Consider the following 23,226-nt stretch of genomic DNA (forward strand, 5'->3'; position numbering starts at 1 on the left):
AGGCTTCCCCATCCCTGGTATTCTCCAGGCAAGAACACTGGAGTGGATTGCCATTTCCTTCTCCAATGCATGAAAGTGAAAAGTGAAAGTGAAGTCTCTCAGTAGTGTCTGACTCTTAGCAATCCATGGACTGCAGCCTGCCAGGTTCCTCCATCCATGTGATTTTCCAGGCAAGAGTACTGGAGTGGGGTGCCACTGCCTTCTCCAATACACTGTAAACTCAATACCATTATAAACATAATTATTGTTTTTCTATTTAAATCATTAAATACAGGTTCTCATCAACTGCAATTTGCTGTCCCACCTGATTTTGGGGATGGAGCAGATCTGAGTGATACACAGATGCCCATACTTGCACTGACCTTACCATAACTGCAAGTTCCTCATGGAAAGCACTGAATTTTCCAATTGTTTTTTTGTGTGTGTCTAAGCCTAGAGCTCTCAGTAAATCATGGAGAATGCTGCAGGGTTCAGTAAATGCTTATGCTGAAAAGCAGAGTGGAAAATCCTAACCTTTTAAAGTCAGTACAGTAATAAAGCAGCTTCCTTCTAGGTTGCCAGTATTTCTGGGCTTACCCACAAGGTCCCATTCTCCATTTGGGATATAGCCGCTGATGTCTGCCTCCTGCATTTGCAGATCCAAGGACCATCCTCCATAAGACCAGGACCCAAACTTCAGTTTGCACTGCTGCACATCAAAGGGGAACCAGCGCACGTCGATGTAGCAGGAGCTCTTAAAGATGCCTACATGGGCAATAAGACAGACCAAGACCTGTGTTAGACACACAGCTGTTGGTGGGAATGCAAACTGGTGCAGCCACTATGGAAACAGTACAGAGGCTCCTCAAAAAATTATAAATAGAACTAAATATGATCTTGTAATCCCACTCCTGCATATGCATTCAAAGGAAACAAAATCGGTATCTTAAAGAGCTATCTGGAAAAAAAAAAAAAAAAAAAAGAGCTATCTGCACCCATATTCACTGCAGCATTACTCACAACAGTCAAGACATAAAAACAACTTAAGTGTTTGTTGATGGATAAATAGATAAAATAAAAAATATATATATATAATTAAATTTATATGGATTATATGCAATATAATATATTCCTGATGATTATTATTATTCGGCCTTTAAAAAGATGAAAATCTTGCCATTTGCAACAACATGGATGAACCTGGAGGACCTTATGCTAAGCGAAATAAGTCAGACACAGAAAGACACTTCCTGTATAATATCATTTACGTGAAGAATTTGAAAAAAATAAATTTGAACTCAGAAACAGAGAGCAGAATAGTGATTGCCAAGGGCTGGAGGGTGGCAGAAATGGGGGAGAAGTTGATCAAAGGGTACCAACTTTCAGTTGTAAGAGGAGGATTCACTGTGAGATCTAACATATAGCACCATGACTATAGTTAAAATCTCAAGTATGCCTGAAATTAACTATGTGAGGTGAGGGGTATGTTAATTAATCTGATTGTTGAAATAAACGGTTTCACAACATGTATGCATGTGTGTGTGTATGCATGTGTAAACATATCATACACACACACACACTTACATATAAGTGCATTCATGCTAAGTCACTTCAATTGTGTCTAACTCTTTGCGACTCTATAGATTGTAGCCTGCCAGGCTCCTCTGTCCATGGGATTCTGGAGTGGGTTGCCATGCCCTCCTCCAAGGGATCTTCCCAACCCAGGGATTGAACCCATGTATATACATACATATATATGTGACACAGATATATGTATCATATATACACACACATATGTATGTGTATATATGTGTGAATGTATATATGATATATACATTTGTCAACTACACCTCGATAATGCTGGAAAAAAAACGCACAGCAATTCCTTGGTCTCCATCTCATACACTGTTCATAATACACACAGCCTGCCCTTCATGGACTGAAACTCTTGCTGGCCTGATCAAAGGTTGGCAAGTTAAATGATGCATCATTACGGATACTCTGCATGTCTCAGGATCAATGCTCTGCACATATCCCCTGGACCATTTGTGCTCCCTTTAGGAGGAGGAGGTGTGGATACCAGGGTCTCTCACTTGGGTGTGACCAAAGAGGCTTCAATCCATTCTTCCCACCCAAAGAGTAGCTAAACCTATCCAGAACAAGCTGGGTCTTTCTGGAAAAATCTCTAGAAAAGAAGTTCAGCTGAGGCCTTACTGCCTTTTACATTTCAAAGACTATACTGACATCTTCTACTCTGAGAGATTTCTGTGCAAAAAATTAAATGTTCTGTAAACTTTCTCATGCCAAGCACGTGCATCTCCAAATTCTAAACAGTGAGGGACATGTAAAGAATGTTAAAAAATCCAATACAAGCTGATAAAAATAATGAAGCGCTTAGAAACAGACTCTGAAAGCTGTGTGTGTGTGTGTTTGGTGAGGAGTGGAAGGAGCATTTTCTTTATATTAAAAATTGAGGAAATATTTGGTTTATCTAGAAATATATGTGGAAGATAATTTTAACTCGCTTGAATTCTAGATTATAAACAGAACAAAAATAACAGGTTTTAGATGAGGAGGTAGTGTTTGGACAAAAATTAGTTTCCACTGAAAAGGACAGGACAAGTTGGCAGGGAGTTTCCCAGCACGTCACTGAGATAAGCCCACTCCAGTGGGCTTTTATGCCCAAGTGCTCCCTGCTGTCCAGAGAAGGACCAGAAGGCAGTGATGGCACAAATAGCTAAGGGTCCCAGTGTTCTCAGGGACAGGGCAGTGCTCTATAAATCTGCTGCTGCTACCGCTAATAGCAGTCACTTCAGTCGTGTCCGACTCTGTGCGACCCCATAGACGGCAGCCCACTAGGCTCCTCTGTCCCTGGGATTCTTCAGGCAAGAATACTGGAGTGGGTTGCCATTTCCTTCTCCAATGCATGAAAGTGAAAAGTGAAAGTGAAGTCGCTCAGTCGTGCCCGACTCTTAGCGACCCCATGGTCTGGAGCCTACCACGCTCCTCCATCCATGGGATTTTCCAGGCAAGAGTACTGGAGTGGGGTGCCATTGCCTTCTCCGAATTAGAGAAAGGAAATGCCTCAAAACTCAGAGCATAGCTGAAAAAAACAAGTGAATGGAGGAAGGGACTCAGGGACCCCTTCACCCACAACCAAACTGTGAAAGGATAATAGATTTCCTGTCTCCTCAAGTCTCTTTAAACGGGATTTGCAGCATCACATCCAATGTCTGCAGGAATCTGGAAGTCATTACAGACACTGCCCTCATTATTGGGCTAGATCCCCTGAAACCCTCATTGCCGGTAGAAAATGAACTCTGTAGCTGTAATATTCCATTTCTATGAAATGACCAGAAAAAGAGACTCTCTAGAGACAGAAAGCAGGTCAGTGGTTGCCGGCGGCTGGCAGTGAAGGTGGGGATTAACTGCAAACAGGCAAAAGGGATCTTTAGGGGGGTGATGGCAAATGTTCTAGAACTAGATTGTAGTCGTGGTCCTAAAACTCTGTCAATTTACTAAATATCATTGAATCATCTACCTAAAATGGGTCAGTTGTATGATATGTAATTTATAATACGTATCAATAATGTAATTTATAATACCTCAATAATGCTGTTAAAAAATAAAACTGTGACGGGAAAAAAGTCATTTCATAACCAAGTCTATTTCAAAGCTTCCACTTGAAACACCTTTTGCCTGTTCAGTTGCTAGAGCAGAGCAGCTTCCCAGACAGGTCTATGTGACCCCAGGTAAAGGCTTGCTGCCCAAACCAGACTGCCCCACACTCTCCAGCCAGGGTAGGGGAGACTCCCACAGTCAAAGCTCAGTGTGCCCTCCTGATGGACTCCAGGGGCCGTGGAGGCTGGGACACAGGCACGGGGCCCAGAGGGGCTGGCGTACAGAGGACTCGTGGGTCAGGAGTGCTGCTCCTGTGGCTGAAAATGACCCCAACCTTCAATACAACCCACAGCCCCATATTCTTCTACATGGATGACTGCTGGAGATCATTTTCCACAATAGCCCTCATGATAAAAGATACAGCTTCTAGGTCTGCTGTAAAAGAGTGTACAGTGATGGAAGACCCTCTCCGAGCTCTGTGTTAGGAAGAAGGTTTGCAAGGCCTGAGGGAGGCGAGGAGGGGTTGAGGAAGAAGCAAGGAAGCACAAGCTGTAAGACAGAAAACCTGAAAGTCTGAAGTCCTTCCATCTCTGTAGACAACAGTGGATGGTGTCTGCTTATGACCGGTTCAGTCCCTCACACGTTTGTTTACCTCCACGTGGGCCAGGCTCCTGGTTGATGAGTGGTGGTTCTAATAGGAATAAACACAGCTCCTTCTTTTGGGGTGCTTATCCTCTGTTAACCCGGAACAGCACAAAAACCACCACCCAGTAGGCAAAGCCAGCTCTACTGTGAGCGCTGTGTGTGTGTATATATGTGTGTGTGTGTGTGCAATATGTAGAGTGTGTAGTGTGTGGTATGCTTTTGTGTAATGTGTCTATTTGTGTGGTGTGGTGTGTGTATGTATGTGGATGGTGGGTAATGTGTATTCATGTGGGGTGTGTGTGTGTGTTATGCAGTATGTGTGTGTGGTATGTGGGCTGGTAGTGAGGTGGGAGGTGGCTGCAGGCTGCCTGGGAGCAGGAAGTTAAACAAACAGTTGCAGTAGGGGAAATAACTCTGGGAAATAACATGTGAAAAACCATCCAGAAGGTTTTTTAAAAATCTGTTAGTATCTCAAGGCCATGAAGCCCAAGTCTCCCACCACATGGCTACTCATGAGTGGCCCAGGGCCCTGCGAACTGATAGGAATGATGGGCTGGTGAGAGGAGATTCAATCCAAGGAAGCAGTTATCCATCAGCTGTCTGAGAAGAAGAGACACGCTTTCAGGAAGAAACCATCAGATCTCACCTCTAAGATGTGAGAAACCATCAGATCTCACCAGCAAGATGCGCTGGGCTTTACTGTGCACACTCAAGAAGCCAGCCCAGCAAGGTCAACACCTGGAGGGCAGCACCTGCCCAGGTATCCAGTGCAGTGGGAAGGAAAATTGGGGTTGTGAGGGAAGAAATGGCCAAGGGATTGGCTTGCAGATTGTAAGGAGGATGGAAGTGACCTAACAAAGGAGACTTGTTTCAGTTGTGAAAGAAATTTAGAGAACACAAGACAGACAATAAGGACAGAGGGCATGTGTTGGCAAAGACAGCTTGAGCCATGATCCCAAGACCAAAAAAAAAAAAAAAACCCCCAGGAAGACAGCATTGCCACATTCAGGGAATATACAGGGGCGTGGAGGAGAAGAAGGCAAAAGCAGCAGGCATGTGTGATAGCTAAGGATGCCCAGAGCACAGAGCTAGCTGCTGCCCCTGGGGGCACCACTGGGCACCCCAACCTCCTTCACACTGTCTAAATGCAGGGGACAAAGGGAGTGGTGCTTACCTGGAGGGAGGTACTGGCAGTGCCCAGAAGAATTCACTAACACATTGGTGTGGAACGTAGCATCAAACCGTTCATCAGCACTAGAAACAAGAGAAGGATCCATGAACCAAGCCGGCCAGGCAGTGGGTTCCCCATGCCCTTGGGGTGGTTGTTCCCATGGTCTGAGAAGTTCTGAGAAAGGCTGTTGCTTTCAGGTGGGGCAGCTGGCAGCAGTGTGAGAGCCCCATGTGGGGCTGACCTGGAAGGTCTTCCCAGAGGACAGGGGGATGGGGCCAATGCCCTCCTCCATTTCACAGGGATGCTGATTTTTTCCATATGCATGTAAAACAAAGCTCTTAGCAAAAATGAAACCTGAAGACAACTTAGGAGGTCATTACAGATGAGACATTTCAATCTATCTACAGGAGACAAGAGTGTAGGGAGGTGGGGGAGCAAAGTGCCTCTCTATCAGCCCAGAAGAGTGGGATTTGGACCCACTGTATTCAAGGCTCTAGTTTCAGCCCCATGAATGGGTCCAAAGCTCAGACGGTGCTTGATAAATCCATCTTGAGTGACTGAGGCTGCAGGTGCCCAGGGGAGCTGGGCAGCCTTTAGGGGTACCAGGCTCCAGGACTGGTGATGACAGGTGGAGAGAACAGAATCAGGTTCAAGTTAAGATAAATGCACCCCAGCCGCACCCCTAACCATGCTCAGAACCTCCTCCAGACAGCAGTGACCAACCTGGTTAAAGAAGGCACACAAAACAGGAAGGAAAAAATAATTAAGACCCAGAGCCCTTAACCAGGTCTTTCACTTTCTGTGTTCTGACACTTTGACATCTGGGGCCTTGCTGACCCTGGAGGGACTGTCCCCATCACCCCACTGCCCCAGATTAGCCAATTCCTGGAGATAGCAAACAACTCAATCAAATGAAAACCAACTAATCCAGAGCCCACACCCCAACTAGCTCCTTTATGGAGCTCTTATCTCCTGGCCACCATCCACCCACCCTAATCACCCCAGGGGTAGACACCAGACAAATAGCAACAAGCCATATGCATCAGAGCCTGCTGAAAGCATTCCAAGTTCTAGCCATGCTTACCTTGCCTCACTGCTTCCCTGTGGAAACCACAATAAAGGCTTTTGAGCACATCTTCTCCCCAAGCCCTCTGCCTTCTGATTGACTCTGGTGCTTCCCTGTGTGGCGAGCAAGCCTCCTGTTTCTAGGGAACTGTGAGTATCTAATAAACTTCCTTCCTTCATTATTTCTGTGTCTGTATCTTACCATACCTGATTAAAACATATCCTTAAAATAACTGCCCTCAGTTCAGTTCAGTTTAGTCGCTCAGTCATGTCCAACTCTTCGAGACCCCATGAATTGCAGCATGCCAGGCCTCCCTGTCCATCACCAACTCCCGGAGTTCACTCAAACTCACGTCGGTGATGCCATCCAGCCATCTCATGCTCTGTCGTCCCCTTTTCCTCCCGCCGCCAATCCCTCCCAGCATCAGAGTCTTTTGCAATGAGTTAACTCTTCGCATCCTGCCCTATGTGTGAATAAAAACTAAACGGCCTTAAGAAAAGGTAGGCAGCCAGTCATGGTACCAGCACCATGAGTTAAATTCCCCTCCTTTTAGCAACTGGAGGACCTCTGCTATGGGCTGCCCGTGTCTCCAGAGCCTCTGCAGTCTTTTCTGTCTCCAGCATTCTCTAAAGGGGAAACTCACCATCACGAGATGTCTGAGGACAGGCTTCATTGTGACACAGTCAAGGATAGAGATAAGAAAGACCCAAGAAGAAACTGACAATGAAAGGAATGAAAAATCCTTTCATTCAAAAATAAATGAAAATCCTTTATTGAAAAGAAAATAAAAAATAAAATCCTTTCAAAAAATAAAAAAAGTAATACCCTCATAAAAATTCAAATGGATATTGCATTTAGAAAAACAGAGGGCAATATGGAAGTTAAATACGATCTATGAAATACATATTTAAAAATGGGTGGGAGGTTTGGCTGGTAAGAATCACTGAGATGAAATAGAAGACAGAAGGGATGAGGGTCTTAAAGTAAAGGCTGAGGAAATTCACTCAACATTAGTGGAAGAAACATCAGGGGAGTGGGAGGGAGAGAAATCACATGGAGAAATTTTAGAGCTGAAGGAAACCCCTAAAGTATGAAGACAAAAAAAAAAAAAAAAAAACAATGGTGTTTTCAAGAACATTCAGGTGTTTCTTATGTATATTTTCTTGGCCATGGACTTGATCATCAGCTCCAGAAAAATGAGGGTGAACACTAAAGAGGAAGAAACAAACTTTCAGACTAAACTTAAAGATCCAGAAAAGGGATTTTCAGGATGAACTGTGTAGATCAGATACTCTTTGTGACCCCATGAATCGCAGCACGCCAGGCCTCCCTGTCCATCACCAACTCCCGGAGTTCACCCAGACTCACGTCCATCGAGTCAGTGATGCCATCCAGCCATCTCATCCTCTGTCGTCCCCTTCTCCTCCTGCCCCCAATCCCTCCCAGAATCAGAGTCTTTTCCGATGAGTCAACTCTTCGCATGAGGTGGCCAAAGTACTGGAGTTTCAGCTTTAGCATCATTCCTTCCAAAGAACACCCAGGGCTGATCTCCTTCAGAATGGACTGGTTGGATCTCCTTGCAGTCCAAGGGACTTTCAAGAGTCTTCTCCAACACCACAGTTCAAAAGCATCAATTATTCGGCGCTCAGCCTTCTTCACAGTCCAACTCTCACATCCATATGTGACCACAGGAAAAACCATAGCCTTGACTAGACGAACCTTTGTTGGCAAAGTAATGTCTCTGCTTTTGAATCTGCTATCTAGGTTGGTCATAACTTTCCTTCCAAGGAGTAAGCGTCTTTTAATTTCATGGCTGCAGTCACCATCTGCAGTGATTTTGGAGCCCCCAAAAATAAAGTCTGACACTGTTTCCACTGTTTCCCCATCTATTTCCCATGAAGTGGTGGGACCAGATGCCATGATCTTCGTTTTCTGAACGTTGAGCTTGAAGCCAACTTTTTCACTCTCCACTTTCACTTTCATCAAGAGGCTTTTGAGTTCCTCTTCACTTTCTGCCATAAGGGTCATGTCATCTGCATATCTGAGGTTATTGATATTTCTCCCAGCAATCTTGATTCCAGTTTGTGAACTGTGTAGAGGGTCTAGTAAAAGGGTTGGGGGTCCAAATTACAGCAAGATATGAGGGGTCTCTGAAGAGAGTAAAGTGGATTCAGAGTAATGAACAGAAGAAACAACAAGCTGGAAAACACCACAGATTTGATGAAGGACTCATTGTTTTAAAAAATCTTTAATTAAAAAACAGCACCAGAAACTTCAGGAAAAACTGTACAAGCTAGCTTTGGTTTGAAGATAAAAAATGTGATGCTGCTGAAAGGAAGGAGGAGACCAAGCTATGATAAAATGATAATCCTCCTAGATGAAGGTCACATCCACTCCCTCACTTGTACATACATTCAGGGAGAGAGGAAGAGGAAGGCTCAAGATGTAAATATTCTTTGCTTGACAGCAGCCTGTACCCAGGTGTCCTAATAAGACACCAACAGTGACTGGGTGCCAAATAGCTGAGCACGTGGGCCTTCACAAACTCACCCTGGATTTTACCCTGCTTTTTAGATCAGGGTCTCTGGAACTCCAAGATTCTGTGGAGGTGCTTCAGGTTTCTATAAGTGTTTGATTCCAAGTTTCTTTTCCTTGTGTTTCAAAATACAAATAAAAATTCAAACACACTCAAACAATTGTTTTCAAAATCTTAACTCTTCAGACACTCAATGTATTCATTAACATGGCCCGTTTGACTACTTTACTGGGGAAAGTTTAGCTTAAGACTCCTCTTGCCATGAATATTGCATGTATTTGGAACTCTTGGAAATGAGTCATCCAGTAAGATTTCAGGTTTGCAGTATTACTCTATTAAAACAATTCACATTTGATCCTACAATTCCAGCATAGAACCTGCATCTGCCTTGACATCTCTTCCCACCTCTGTAGCAACAAAGGCAGAAAGCACAGTGTGATGCTGGCAGAGCTTTGCTTATTTTAAGCTTGGGTGTCATCCTGTCTAATTTTTATAGTTATAATAAAGACTGTGGGCAACTGTTAGTGATTAATTTTGGATGAAAAACATACACACAGCTCCTTCTTCACGGATTTGAATCAATTTAACTGAAGAGACTCTAGAGATCACAGGGCAAGTAGGTAAAAAGATAAAAATCTGTTACGATTAGCAACAGCTTACCTTTGTGACTCAGTGATTTCTGAATATGGTTCAACCAAAATAGAATACTGAGATAAATGGAACTGTACCACTGTCATCATTATCAAAATTCATATCTTAATACTCATTGTGGAAGTTTTAGGTTCTTTCCCACAGGCAAATTGATTTTATATGTAAATTATATAAAAGTAATTCTGGTAATAATTATGTGCCAATACCACTTTATCTGTTTTCACCATTAGGGCTGGAGATAAACTTTGTTTGAAAAGGGGTCCTGTGCTGAAATCTGAGTCTGAAAACAGGAAGGGGATGAAAAGTCCCTCTGAAACACGAGTAACCAAAACTATGTCAAGGACCTGAAAGGCGACACCACCAGGAATGTCCAGGACACGTGGCACCACAGCCTTTGTAGGCAGCAGACTCTGGTCACCCTGGAGGCCGGGGGGCCCCATATAACTCATTTTCTTTCTCTGTGCTGGTGTGCATATGAAACCTTCTGTATTAAAGTTTCAGGAACTGGTCAAACATTTGTATTTTTTCTTGACTACTGGAAAACAGGGTGCACCCTCAGAGCTTTTGACAACCCTGGCACATGGCTCTTCACTCCCCTCAAAAGCTCTTCTCTCTGGCTGCCGTGGTCCCCGTTCAGCTAGTGATGGATAGATGAGCTGGGCACCCCCACCGAGAGGTGCTCATGGAGAGGGAGGGTTATTTAACCCCAATATTGAAGGTGCGGGTCCTACATCATCAGTCAGAGGACTCCTGGAAGGGCTCTAAAGATGCACAGAAGGCTCAAAAGTGGAAAGGTGAGGGTGTTGCCAGCAGAAAGTGCAGTCTGGTCACACGCCTGGAGATAGACTGGACCAAGGGAGGCTTCACGAAGGTAAGGTGTGGTTGGAGCAGGGGTGAGTGAGATGCTGCCCTAGGCAGCAAGGCAAGTACTACAGGGGCTTGAGAGCAAACCATCAGTGGCTGTGCCTGCAGGACCCAAGGGCCCATCCTTACAGGAGGATTTCAAACTGTGCTTCCAGATGTCCAGCAGCACAGGCAGGCAGAGCCCAGGGGGCACAAGTGAACCCTGGTGGTCTGGGCTAAGATGGCTCCCTCCTCCTCATCCCCAGGGTGTAACACAGTGTCAGATCCGGCCCTGGGAAGTGCTCCTGGCACTGGAAGCAGAGCCCTCCAATCCCAGCTCAGTGCAGTCTCTGCTTATCTCACCTGGCAGCACCGACCCCCACCTCTGAGCAAAAACCCAGGGCCAATACACTGCTGCCAAGAGTACACTGCGGGCTCCTGAGGTGAGGAGTGTCATGAATAGGGTCTCAGGCACCATCAGAACTGTTTCCCCTGAGGTCACATGGTCCTCAAAAGACAGAAAGAGGGAGAGCAGATAAGACAAAAATGATCTTAATTTTCCTAACACAAAAGAGAAATTATGATTACATGATGAGGATAGAGATGTCAGCAATGCTACAGTGGCAATTACATTGCAATATAAGTGTGAATCAGGGATTCCCTGGTGACTCAGCGGTAAAGAATCTGCCTGCAATGCAGAAGCTGCAAGAGCTGCAGGTGGCGCAAGTTTGATGCCTGGGTGGAGAAGATTCCCTGGAGGAGGATCTGGCAACCTACTCCAGTATTCTAGCCTGGACAGAGGAGCCTAGCAGGCTATGGACAGAGGGGCCTGGCAGGCTACAGTCCACAGGGTCACAAAGCGCCAGACACAACTGAAGTGACTCAGCACACGGCACATACATGTGTATCAAATCAACACCTTGTACACGGTAAACACACAGTAGTTTATATATACCTTAATTATATCTCAATAAAATAATAAAGTTTAAAATAGTGTAAGAAAAAAGTATGTGAAGAAAAAAGAGGAAATCCATCTATCTCAAACAACTGTCAATGGAAGGTGTCATTTATCTTAAATCTCTTAATAAAAAATAAAGCTGCCAATTACATGTTAAGACACCACTGATGCCTAGATTTCAGAGGAAAAGTATCTGTAGAGAAAAGATCAATTTTGTTTCAAAAATGACTAGTTAAGTCCTTTATCTGGGTATTTTTATTTTGCTTTATATTTTATTCTAAAGTGTCAGGACAGGTTCAAATTATAGCAATGTGACTTGTCATAGATTGTGACCAAAAAGTCTTGAGCAGAACTAAAATTTCATGGTTGTTTCTACCTTTCAGAGATCCTAGGAGGCAGAGATCTCGGCATTAGCAGGAGGCTTCTAGAAGAATTTATCAATATCTTTTCTTTAATCACCAATTTACTGTTACATGGTATATAACATGGATGTAATGATAACAATCAGATGTAACACTGCATAGATTATAACAATGTTACAATAGTGTTATAAATAATATAACATAATAATGGATGCTTGCTCCTTGGAAGAAAAGCTATGACAAACCTAGATAACATATTAAAAAGCAGAGATACTACTTCGTGGACAAAGGTCCATATAGTCAAAGCTATGGTTTTTCCAGTAGTCATGTATGGATGTGAGAGTTGGACCATAAAGAAGCCTGAGCACCAAAGAATTGATGCTTTTGAACTGTGGTGCTGGAGAAGACTCTTGAGAGCCTGCTGGACTGCAAGGAGATCAAACCAGTCAATCCTAAAAGAAATCAACCCTGAATATTCATTGGAAGGACTGATGCTGAAACTGAAGCTCCAATACTTTGGCCATCTGATGTAAAGAGTCGACTCAATGGAAAAGACCCTGATGCTGGGAAAGATTGAAAGCAGGAGGACAAGGGGATGACAGAGGACTAGATGGTTGGATGGCATCACCAACTCAATGGACATGAGTTTTAGCAAGCTCCAGGAGATGGTGAAGGATGGGGAAGCCTGGCGTGCTGCAGTCCATGGGGTCGCAAAGAGCCTGACACAACTGAGCAACAAATAACAGTGTTATAAATATGGGATAAATGTTACCATGGAATATGTCAAGTTTCTGGGTTCCCAATTTTGTTTCTTGATTAACAAAGGACTATTTCTGATCCAGGACAACATCATTTTAATCACTACAACAGTATGGAAACATTGGTATTTGGCAGGCTAAATCCTCCAACTTTGTCCTTTGTTTAAAAATTATCTTACCTATCCCTTGGCCCTTTATTCATGTCCAATTCCATGAAGACTGAGTGGAGACTTCAGTTGGAATCATATAAAATTTACAGACTAGTTTGGGAGATTTTGACATCTTTATGGTATTGAGTTTTCCCAGAAATAAATATATAACTCATCGTTTATTTTGGTCTTAGATTTTTCAGTTGACATTTTTTAATACCTGCAGATATTAGAAATAAGATGTTTAATTACATTTTCTAAATGTTGCAAGAGTAAAGATATACATTCATATTTTCATACTTGTATCCAAAATATTTTGTCTAGACAGTCTCTAAGAGTTCTTCATGTAAAAAAGTCATAGAGTCTGAATGATGATAATCTAGTTTGTTGTTGTTTAGTCGCTAAGTCTTGTCTGACTCTCCGCGACCCTATGGACTGTAGCCCACCAGACTCTTCTGTCCATGGGATTTCCCAGGCAAGAATACTGGAGTGGGTTGCCATTCCCTTCTCCAGGGGATCTTCCCAACCCAGGAATTGAACTCGTGTCTCCTGCATTGCAGGTGAATTTTTATCACTGAAACATATTCCTTTCTAATTCTCAATGTTTTGTTCTTTTACTTTTCTTATTTAAATTCATACCATTATTAAGATATTTTAAAGTGATCTTTATTCTGCCTGCTTGCTGCTAAGTTGCTTCAGTCGTGTCCGACTCTGTGCGACCCCACAGACGGCAGCCCACTGGGCTCCCCCGTCCCTGGGATTCTCCAGGCAAGAACACTGGAGTGGGTTGCCATTTCCTTCTCCAATGCATGAAAGTGAAAAGTGAAAGTGCAGTCGCTCAGTCGTGTCCGACTCTTAGCGACCCCATGGACTGCAGCCTACCAGGCTCCTCCGTCCATGGGATTTTCCAGGCAACAGTACTGGAGTGGGTCGCCATTGCCTTCTCCGGATCTTTATTCTAGACTAGCCAAAACTATGAAGACAGTAAAGTTCAATGGCTTCCAGGAGTTGGAGGGAGAAAGGGATGAACAGGAAGAGCACAGAAGATTTTTAAGGCAGTGAAACTATTCTGTATGCTACTATGATGCTGGATACATGTCATTATACCTTTGTCCACACCCATACAATGTACAACATAAAGAGTGAGCCCCAGGGTAAACCATGTACTTTGGGTGTATATTGCTGATTCTGTTCACACTGTCCACATTGTTCGCTGAACCCAGGGTAGGTGAGGCACAAGCTAAGAGGCTGGAAGAAGACTTGAGGATCTGTAGGAAATGCAGACACATTTATTCTCTTCTGGCAACAGCCATAGCATAACCTAATACAACACCACCTCTCTCCTGGCTGACACAGCAGCCATGGCAGTAGACACGCTATATTCTCTCCTCTTGTGGCTGACCCAACGGACAGCCAGGACGCAGCAGTAATGCTGCCACTTTCCAGGTGGAGTTCACATATCCCTACAGCACAAAGTAGCTTGTGACCAAGCAAGTACCTGCTTGTGATGGGCATGTGCACTGGTGTAAGTGACCTCAGCTGATACACAGTCATTATTTACAAGATGTGGGGCCAGAGAGCCTGAACATGCCATCTTGGCTAATTTGCTCTGTCCCCACAGGGTGATAATTATTTGTCACTCATCAACTGCAACAAATAAACATTGTTGTTCAGTCACTAAGTCATGCCTGACTCTTTGCAATCCCATGGACTGCAGCACACCAGGCTTCCCTGTCCTTCAGTATCTTTTGGATTTGCCCAAACTCATGCTCACTGAGTCAGTGATGTCATTCAACCATCTCATCCTGTTGCCCGCTTCTTCTCTTGCCCTCAATCTTTCCCAGAATCAGGGTCTTTTCTGATGAGCCAGTTCTTTGCATCAGGTGGCCAAAATATTGGACTTTCAGCTTCAGCATCAGTTCTTCCAATGAACATTCAGGGCTGATTTCCTGTAGGATTGAGTGGTTGGATCTTCTTGCTGTCTAAGGGGCTGTTACGAGTCTTCTCCAGCAACACAGTTCGATAGCATAAATTCTTTGGTGCTCAGCCTTCTTTATGGTCTACCTCTCACATCCATACATGACTACTGGAAAAACCCACAGATTTGACTAGATGGACCTTTGTCAGAAAAGTGACGTCTCTGCTTCTTAATACACCACTCTGGTGGGGGTGTTCATAATGGGGTAGGCATTGCATGTGTGGGGGGAGGGGTATATGGGAAATCTGTGAACCTTCTCAATTATGCTGGGGATGTAAAACTAAAGTATATTTTAAAGAAATAAATAGATTCAATTATGTTAACTATTTTTTCTATTTTCTCTAGAATCAGCTTATATTTTTCTAGAAAAAATAAATCCTGGCTAAATTTCCAAATTTATTGCCATAAAGTTGTCCATAATATTCTATTTTAAAAATGCCATCTATGGTTATAGACTTCTTTTATATCTAATAAACATTTATTTGTATCTTCTTTACTTTCTTGATAATTATTCCCTGAGGCATGTTCATTTTATTGGTTCTTTTTAAAACCAATTTATTCCTTCTTGATTTCTATCTTATTTTTCTCATTTAATAAGTCTGTACTCTTTTCTTTATTCTTCTTTTTATTTATATAATATTTTTCTAAGTTCTTGTGATTGGTATTAATAATTAATTCAAATTTTGCTTTTAAAACCTTGTGGATCACAACTAACTGTGGGAAATTCTTAGAGATGGGAATACCAGACCGTCTTACCTGCCTCCTGAGAAACCTGTATGTAGGTCAAGAAGCAACAGTTAGAACCAGACATGGAACAATGGATTGGTTCTAACTTGGGAAAGGAGTACATCAGGCTGCATATTGTCACCTTGCTTATTTAACTTACATGCAGAGTAGATCACGTGAAATGCCGGGCTGGATGAAGCACAAGCTAGAATCAAGACTGCTGGGGGAAATAACAATAACCTCAGATATGCAGATGACATCACCCTTATGGCAGAAAATGAAGAGGAATTAAAGAGCCTCTTGATGAAAGTGAAAGCAGAGAGTGAAAAAGCTGGCTTAAAACTCAACATTCAAACAATGAAGATCATGGCATCCGGTCCCATCACTTTATGGCAAATGGGGAAACAATGGAAACAGCGAAAGACTTTATTTTCTTGGGCTCCAAAATCACTGCAGCCATGAAATTAAAAGACGCTTGCTCCTTGGAAGAAAAGCTATGACCAACCCAGACAGCATATTAAAAAGCAGAGACATTACTTTGCTGACAAAGGTCCCTCCAGTCAAAGCTATGGTTTTTCCAGTATTTATGTATGGATATGAGAGTTGGCCCATAAAGAAAGCTGAGTACCTAAGAATTGATGCTTTTGGACTGTGGTGTTCGAGAAGACTCTTGAAAGGTCCTTGGACTGCAAAGCAATCAGACCAGTTAATCCTAAAGGAAATCAATCCTGAATTTATTGGAAGGACTGATGCTAAAGCTGAAGCTCCAATTTTGGCCACCTGATAAAAAGATCACACTCATTAGAAAAGACCCTGATGCTTGAAGGCAGGAGGAGAGGGGGACGATAGAGTATAAGATGGTTGGATGGCAACACCGACTCGATGGACATGAGTTTGAGCAAGCTCAGGGAGTTGGTGATGGGACAGGGATGCCTGGCGTGCTACAGTCCATGGGGTCACAAGGAGTTGGACAAGACCGAGTGACTGAACTGAACTGTCTAATGTAAGCATTTAAAGCTATGGATTTCTCCTTACATATATATACACACGCTCTCACACATTCACACCCACTAAAGTTTTTTTTTTTTTATTCACATTTGGGTATTTAGTTCTCTAGATATATATTTTCAGTAGATTGAGGACATATCTCTATCTGTGTCTATCTATATCCATTTCTCTACATTAGATGAGGCTTGTTAACTGTGGAATTCTATTGATACACACTTTTTTCCCTTCTTCAACTATCAAGTACTAAAAAAGTACACTAAAATCTTCTATCATAATTATGGATTTATCTACCAATTTTTCATTTGTATCAAAGTAATTTTATTAGGTGTATACATGTGAAATTTGTTATATATTTTTAGAAATTTCATTACTTGAACTTTAACCTTAATTGTACCTCTTTTCTTATAGCAAGTGTGCATGCATATGAGTGTGTGTGTGTGTATGTGTGTGTTTTCCTGTTGTAAACATAGTCATTTAATTTTATCTTGTTCCTGTTGATCAAATACATCTTTTCCTTTTTTTTTTTTTTTTGGCCTCTTGTATACTTACACTTTATTTCCATCCAAATAACGTATAGCTGGATTTTTAAATATATATATAGATAGATATAGACAGATCGATGTGTGGTGGCTAAGTTGCTTCAGCTGTGTCTGACTCTTTGTGACCTCATTGACGTAGCCTTCCAGGCTCCTCTGTTCATGGGATTTTCCAGGCAAGAATACTGGAGTGGATTGCCATTTACCACAGCAGATCTTCCAGACCCAGGGGTTGAACCCAAGTGTGTTATGCCTCTTTCTTTGGCAGGCGGGTTCTTTACCACTACTGCCACCTAAGAAGCCTCTGATAGATAGCTGATAGACAGACAGTTGGGGAATCTCTTTTTAACTAACTGACAATCCTCTCTCTTGTCTCTTAAAATGCTTGGTTTTATTCTTACTCTTTAATTTTGCCCTCTTTATTTCTTTCTCTTTGATTGCACTTGCCTTGTTTCTTTAGGCTTCTCATATTTTCTTTATTCTTTCCCTACTAGCTTCTCATCTGTCTGGAAATTAAAAAAATATTCTTATGCTTCTGATAGTTATTCTTATGCTTTTTATCCCTTTAAAATGAACATTTATTGCTCTTTTCTAATTACAGAAATAAAGCATATTCACAAAAAAGGAAAACGGAAAGCACTTGGTAGGTACAACATAATTAATGAAATTATTTAAGGAATTAATATTAAAATTACCCATAATTTTGTAATTCAGAGGTAACCTCTTTACCATTTTTTTCTGAACTTTTTCTATGGATGTGGATACACTTGTTGAATATAATGCAGATGCATACCACATGCATACACACAGACATTTTAAACAAAATTTTGGACCTTACATACAATAATCTAGAATTTGGGTTTTTTCCCCCACCTTAGCAATGTATCACAGATAGTTTTGATTCTTACATTTTTAACATGTATATCTTACTCAAAGCTGGTAACTCTATGCTCTGCTAGAGCAACTTATATCCAACTAAGTGGTTTACCTCCAAGTACCATCCATACAGTGCTTTATTATTCTCAGCATTTTAATCTCACGTTGTTTTTACCCCCACCCTCAAGTTCACTGTTAATATTACATATGCTCAAACTTGTTTATATTTACCTGAATTTTTAACTGTATTTCTTTTCAGACCCTGTTCCTACATTTATACTCTGATAGTTTCATTAAGGCAGTTTACCTCTTCATGGCAACAATAATTCTTGAGTCCTTCTTTTCCTGAAAATGTCCTGATTTTGCCCCTCATGCAAACAATGTTTAGCACGTACAGAATTCTAGGTCGGCAATTATTTTCCATCAAACTTTAATGTTACTCTTATCTTTTTCTGCTTCTGACTGTTGCCTCTAAAAGGCCTGCAGTCAGTCTAATCTTCATGCTTTTGTAACAAACTATCTTTTGTTCTTTGTGTTTCCAGCATCTCTTAGCTTCCTGCATTCTGCAGGCTTTAGTAAAATTGTCTAGGTGCCCATTCTTGTTATTTATCTTTCCTCAGACTTCTTATATCTCCTGAAACCGAGGATTTATGTTGTTCATCAATATTATTAAATTCTCGGCCATTCTTTTCGAACATGGCTTCTGGAGAAAAAAATAGTATCATATTTCACTGGAAAACCCATCCTCTACAAGCACACAGCTCTGAGCTGGCTACCTGAGGTCTGGGACTACATCTGAGATCTTTGGAAGCTCTTTATAAGCTGGCAGGCAGGGGAGAGATGTATAAATTATGTGTTGCCTGGGAGTGATTTCACTGCTGTTGATTTGATTTCCTGTGCCCTCTAAATAAACACATTTTATGTCCACTTACAATTCATCTCAACCTTTACTTCATATACATTTGTCCTGGTTTGACTTTTCCTTTAATTGGATTTAACATCTGCCTAGTTCCCTGTTTTATGAGTAAAATTAATTCTTTAGCATGTGTCCATTTTTTACATATCTGTATATGGGTCACAATTTTATCTTTACACTGAAAAATCATCTCCTAACACTTCTCCCATGTTCTATTATTTCCTTCTACAATACCAGCCACAGCATGTGGGAGCACCTTCGTATGACAGGAACTCATAAGCCCTGTCTCAGGGTTAATAAGTGTGGAGTCACTCGTGAGTGGGGTTCATGTATCCACAAATATTGCTTTCTGCCAGACATCAGACATACTGTGCTGTTATTTTGATGACTCTTCCTATTTTTGACTTATTTGAAAAATAGGAATAATAACAGTACCCTTCTCAGAAATGTTGTAAACATATGTAAAATATTTGCAGGACCTGGTTCAGAGAAGCACCTGAGAAGTGTGAGATATTCCCACAACTGTTCACTATTCTTTTATATTTCCCATATGAAAATATGATTTCATATTTTACTGCCTATGATTCAACCCAGGAAATTGCTTCTACTCTTTTGACTGTCTCATCTGACACTCAATACTTCTACCAAGATTTCAATTTTTAAAAAAATTTCAAAAAAAAATTTCATTGGCGTGTCATTGATTTATAATGTGTACAGCACCCTAATTCAGTTATACACACATATATGTATATGGGAGTGTATGTGTGTGTATATATACTAGCTTCCTGGGTGGCTCAGTGGTAAAGAATCCACCTGCAAATATAACAGATACAGGAGATGCAGGTTTGATCCCTGGATCAGGAAGATCTCCTGGAGGAGGAAATGGATCCAGTAATGTTGCCTGGAAGATTCCATAGACAGAGGAGCCTGGAGGGCTATAGCCCATGGGGTCACAAAGAGTTGAACATTACTGAGCACGTGCACATACATACATACATATATTCTTTTTAAGATTCCTTTCCCTTGTAGGTTATTACAAAATATTGAGAATACTTCCCTGTGCTATACAGTAGGTCCCTGTTGTTTATTTAGCTTATATACATTAGTGTATGTTAATCCCAAACTCCTAATTTATCCCTCCTCCACCTTTCTCCTTTGATAACTGTAAGTTTTTTTCACATTAATGAGTTTATTTCTGATTTGTAGATAAATTGAGTTTTTTATTGTAACATTTATAATTTTCATCTCTTATTAATTTTAGGTGATTTTTTTCAAAGTAGCTATTCAAAGAGTGTTTTGTTTTTTTTCTTGCATTTTCAATTCTTGTACTTGATTATTTAAACATTATTTATTAGTTTCTATTATCTAAAATTCAGAACCAGATCTGCAGTTTGTTGTATCTGCTGATATTTGCTCCAAGAGAGCTGCTGTTTCTTTATATGTTTTTTTGTAAGCTTAATTTTCAACTCATCTATTTGTGCGTGTCTGTCTGCCTTTGAGTTCCATTGCTATCTATATGTCTTCAACCCTGACGGTCTTTGCAACATTTGCTGTGAAATCTAATGAAGGCCTATGCAAAGAGCTTAGGAGATACAAATGCAGCCACAGTGTTGGTGGAAACAAAGGACAGGTGGGGGAAGAGCAGAGCCCTGTGGCTGTCCCCTCACAGCTTTCCAGCCCCTACTCTGGGACACCAACCACTGGAGTTTGTGATATTTGTCAGGTGGCAGAAAACTCAAGGCTCAAACACCGGTGCACCATCATGGAGCTTGGACAGCACATATCTTGCCTTGCAGATGCCACAGACTGGAATGAATCTTCAGTCTCCAAGCCCCTGGTTGTGACATGGAACTTGCCCTCGCATAGCCAGAAACAGGTTAGCTTCCTGTTCACCTTCCTGTACTGAGAAGGAGATACTCCTCTGGCCCCCTTCTCAGAGAGGGCAGTGCTTCAAAGGCAGTACCTGCTCAGTCCCGGCCCACCGCGTCTGAGAGGGCAGGGCCCAGGTCTCACCCCTGCCTCCCTAGTTTTTGTGTAGTGTTAGTTGCTCAGTCATATCTGACTCTTTGCGACCCTAGGGACTGTAGCCCACCAGGCTTCTCTGTCCTTGGGATTCTCCAGGCAAGAATACTGGAGTGGGTTGCAATTTCCTTCTCCAGGGATCTTCCTTCCCGACTTAGGGATCAAACATGGGTTTTCTGCATCACAGGCAGATTCTTTACCGTTTGAGCTGCAAGGAAGCTCCCTACAGGGAAGCTTCCTCCCTAGGAGAGCCTTTTTGTGACCTGGGACACAGGACTGCTCCCTGAGCTCCCAGGGCTACATGTGGGGAAAGCACTGGCCTCTGCCCTCCTGGGCTGCCCAGAGCCCCTGCAGTTCCTCTAACACAGAGGTGGGGCAGCCTACTTTATGAATGTGAATGAGGCCATGAAGTAAAAGTGAATTCTCCATTTCTAAGCTGTGTAACCTGTGACACCCTTTCTTTCCAGGGCCATGAAACCAAGGGAGCAAGAGAAAGCTAGCCACCTCCGCCAGGGAAGGGAGAGCTTCTGCCGCTGGTGCCCTTGGTTACTGTGCACACAAGGACTGTGCATCAGGTGTAGACATTCTCAGGAGTGAAGGTGACCAGAAAATACAGAGGGAAAGGTGCTGACTGTGCACTCTGCCCGCCTGGGCTCGTGGCCTCTGAGCAGGCATGTAGGTCACCATGAAAACCTCCCACCTAACTGGATCCACCAAGTCCCTGCCTGAAGTTCCTCAGTAATTGGCTGAAAAGTGACCAGACTAATTTTTTAAGGGAGTTTTTCCTTTAGGTGAAGAATATAAAGAAATTAATCAACAATAATCTGAATAAATATGAACTCTAAATAAACTAAGCATATGTTTTTGAAAAATACCACTTGCTATGACAATATAAATAAAATCTAAAAATGATAACACAGAAACATTGTTTTTACCTTCAAGAAGTTAATCTAAAGATGTCCTGCCTAAAGTTATACTAAATATTTCCACCAAAAAACTGAAGCAAGAAGGTTAATAATGAAAAATAAAAACCTGGTTTAGATTAAGTGGAACATATCATCAGGGACCTAATTTGCTTATAAGTAAACTAGGCTGGTATAATGTGTTTGGAAAGAAATTTCATAAAATGGAACAAGAGGATTTAAGAACCTTAAAAAGCCCATGTTTCATCTGGAAAAATATATGATTAAAATAAATACAGTCACAAATATGTCTATTATCATTTCCAAAAAAACAGGAATTAGAGCTCAGACTTTCAGTTATGGATAGAATAGACACTTACTTATTTGCATGGACTGAACTGCCCCCTCCCCAAATTCATATGTTGCTGGAGTCCTAACCCCCAGTATGACTATATTTGGAAATAGGACTTTAAGGAGGTAATTAAGGCCAAGTGCAGTCATAAGAATGGAGTCCTAATCCAATAGGACTGGTAGCCTTTTAAGAATAGGCTAAATTAGTATTCATCGCCTCTCTCTTCTCTTCCATACGAGGACACAATAAGAAGCCAGACAGGGAGGTTTCTCCTGGAAAAGAATTGGCTGGCTATTGATCTTGGATTTCCAGCCTCCAGAACTGGGAAAAATAAAAGTCTCCATTTTTATGTATTCATTACAGTCACTTAAGAGTTTTGTGGAACATATATATATTTATCTACATATAGATAAATAAGAAATAAAGTGCAATGGTCTGGGTATTCTGCCCCAAATAAACACCTACTTTGGGGGAAAAAAGCCCAGAGTGTGATATTTTGTTATCAGTGTTTTACAGCACTATTACTTCCATTAACTATACCTAAAACTCCTAACATAATATATAAACACACATAAGGCCACTGTGCAGAGAAGAAAGCAGAAGGACTGACACGAGGACCCTGGGCTTCCATTTGTCTCATATTCCAAACTGAGTCCTGGAGAAGCATCAAAAGTGTAGACAGAAACAATGAAAACATCTTAAGAAAAGCCAAATGACCAGGAAACAGCAACCAGAGAGACAGAAAACAAAATAAGTAAAAGTCCCACCTCAGCTAAACACCAAAGGAGAAACTCACGTTCTACCACCAACCCCATCAACTGTGGACTGTAGGCTGCCAACCAAATTACATATTCGAAGAAAATGTTATTACAACAAGCAAGATTTACAATATTATTTCCAGATAAACCAGACTTTAGACGAAAGAAAATTACAAAGGGCAGATAATAAATCTACATACTGATTAAAAATTCCATCTACCAAGAAGACACAGCAATCATACACTCTTTCCCAAACAAACAAGCTGAAAAATATAGGAACCAAAACCAGAAAGAAGTTTTAAAAAAAGAAAGAGACAAATCCACATTCTTCAACACTCCTCCTCAATACTTGATAAGAGGACAACTAGGAAAGTCATAGAACACACACCATCACCATCAACAAATAGGACCCA

At 41.8% G+C, this 23,226-nt stretch overlaps 1 protein-coding gene across 1 annotated transcript in view; it reads right to left on the minus strand.

Moving 5' to 3' along the window:
• LOC104990937 (neuronal acetylcholine receptor subunit alpha-7) overlaps window positions 1–23,226 on the minus strand; it is a 142,312-nt gene that overhangs the window by 17,978 nt on the left and 101,108 nt on the right. Inside the window, exons 4-5 of the mRNA XM_010843266.1 lie at window positions 5,420–5,499; window positions 577–744 (exon numbers count right to left, since the gene is read on the minus strand). Coding sequence (XP_010841568.1) covers window positions 577–744; window positions 5,420–5,499 — 248 coding nt within the window. The remainder of the gene's footprint in view (window positions 1–576; window positions 745–5,419; window positions 5,500–23,226) is intronic.

The sequence above is a fragment of the Bison bison genome, unplaced genomic scaffold (genome assembly GCF_000754665.1).
Source record: "Bison bison bison isolate TAMUID 2011002044 unplaced genomic scaffold, Bison_UMD1.0 scf7180017864181, whole genome shotgun sequence".
Classification (NCBI taxonomy): domain Eukaryota; kingdom Metazoa; phylum Chordata; class Mammalia; order Artiodactyla; family Bovidae; genus Bison; species Bison bison.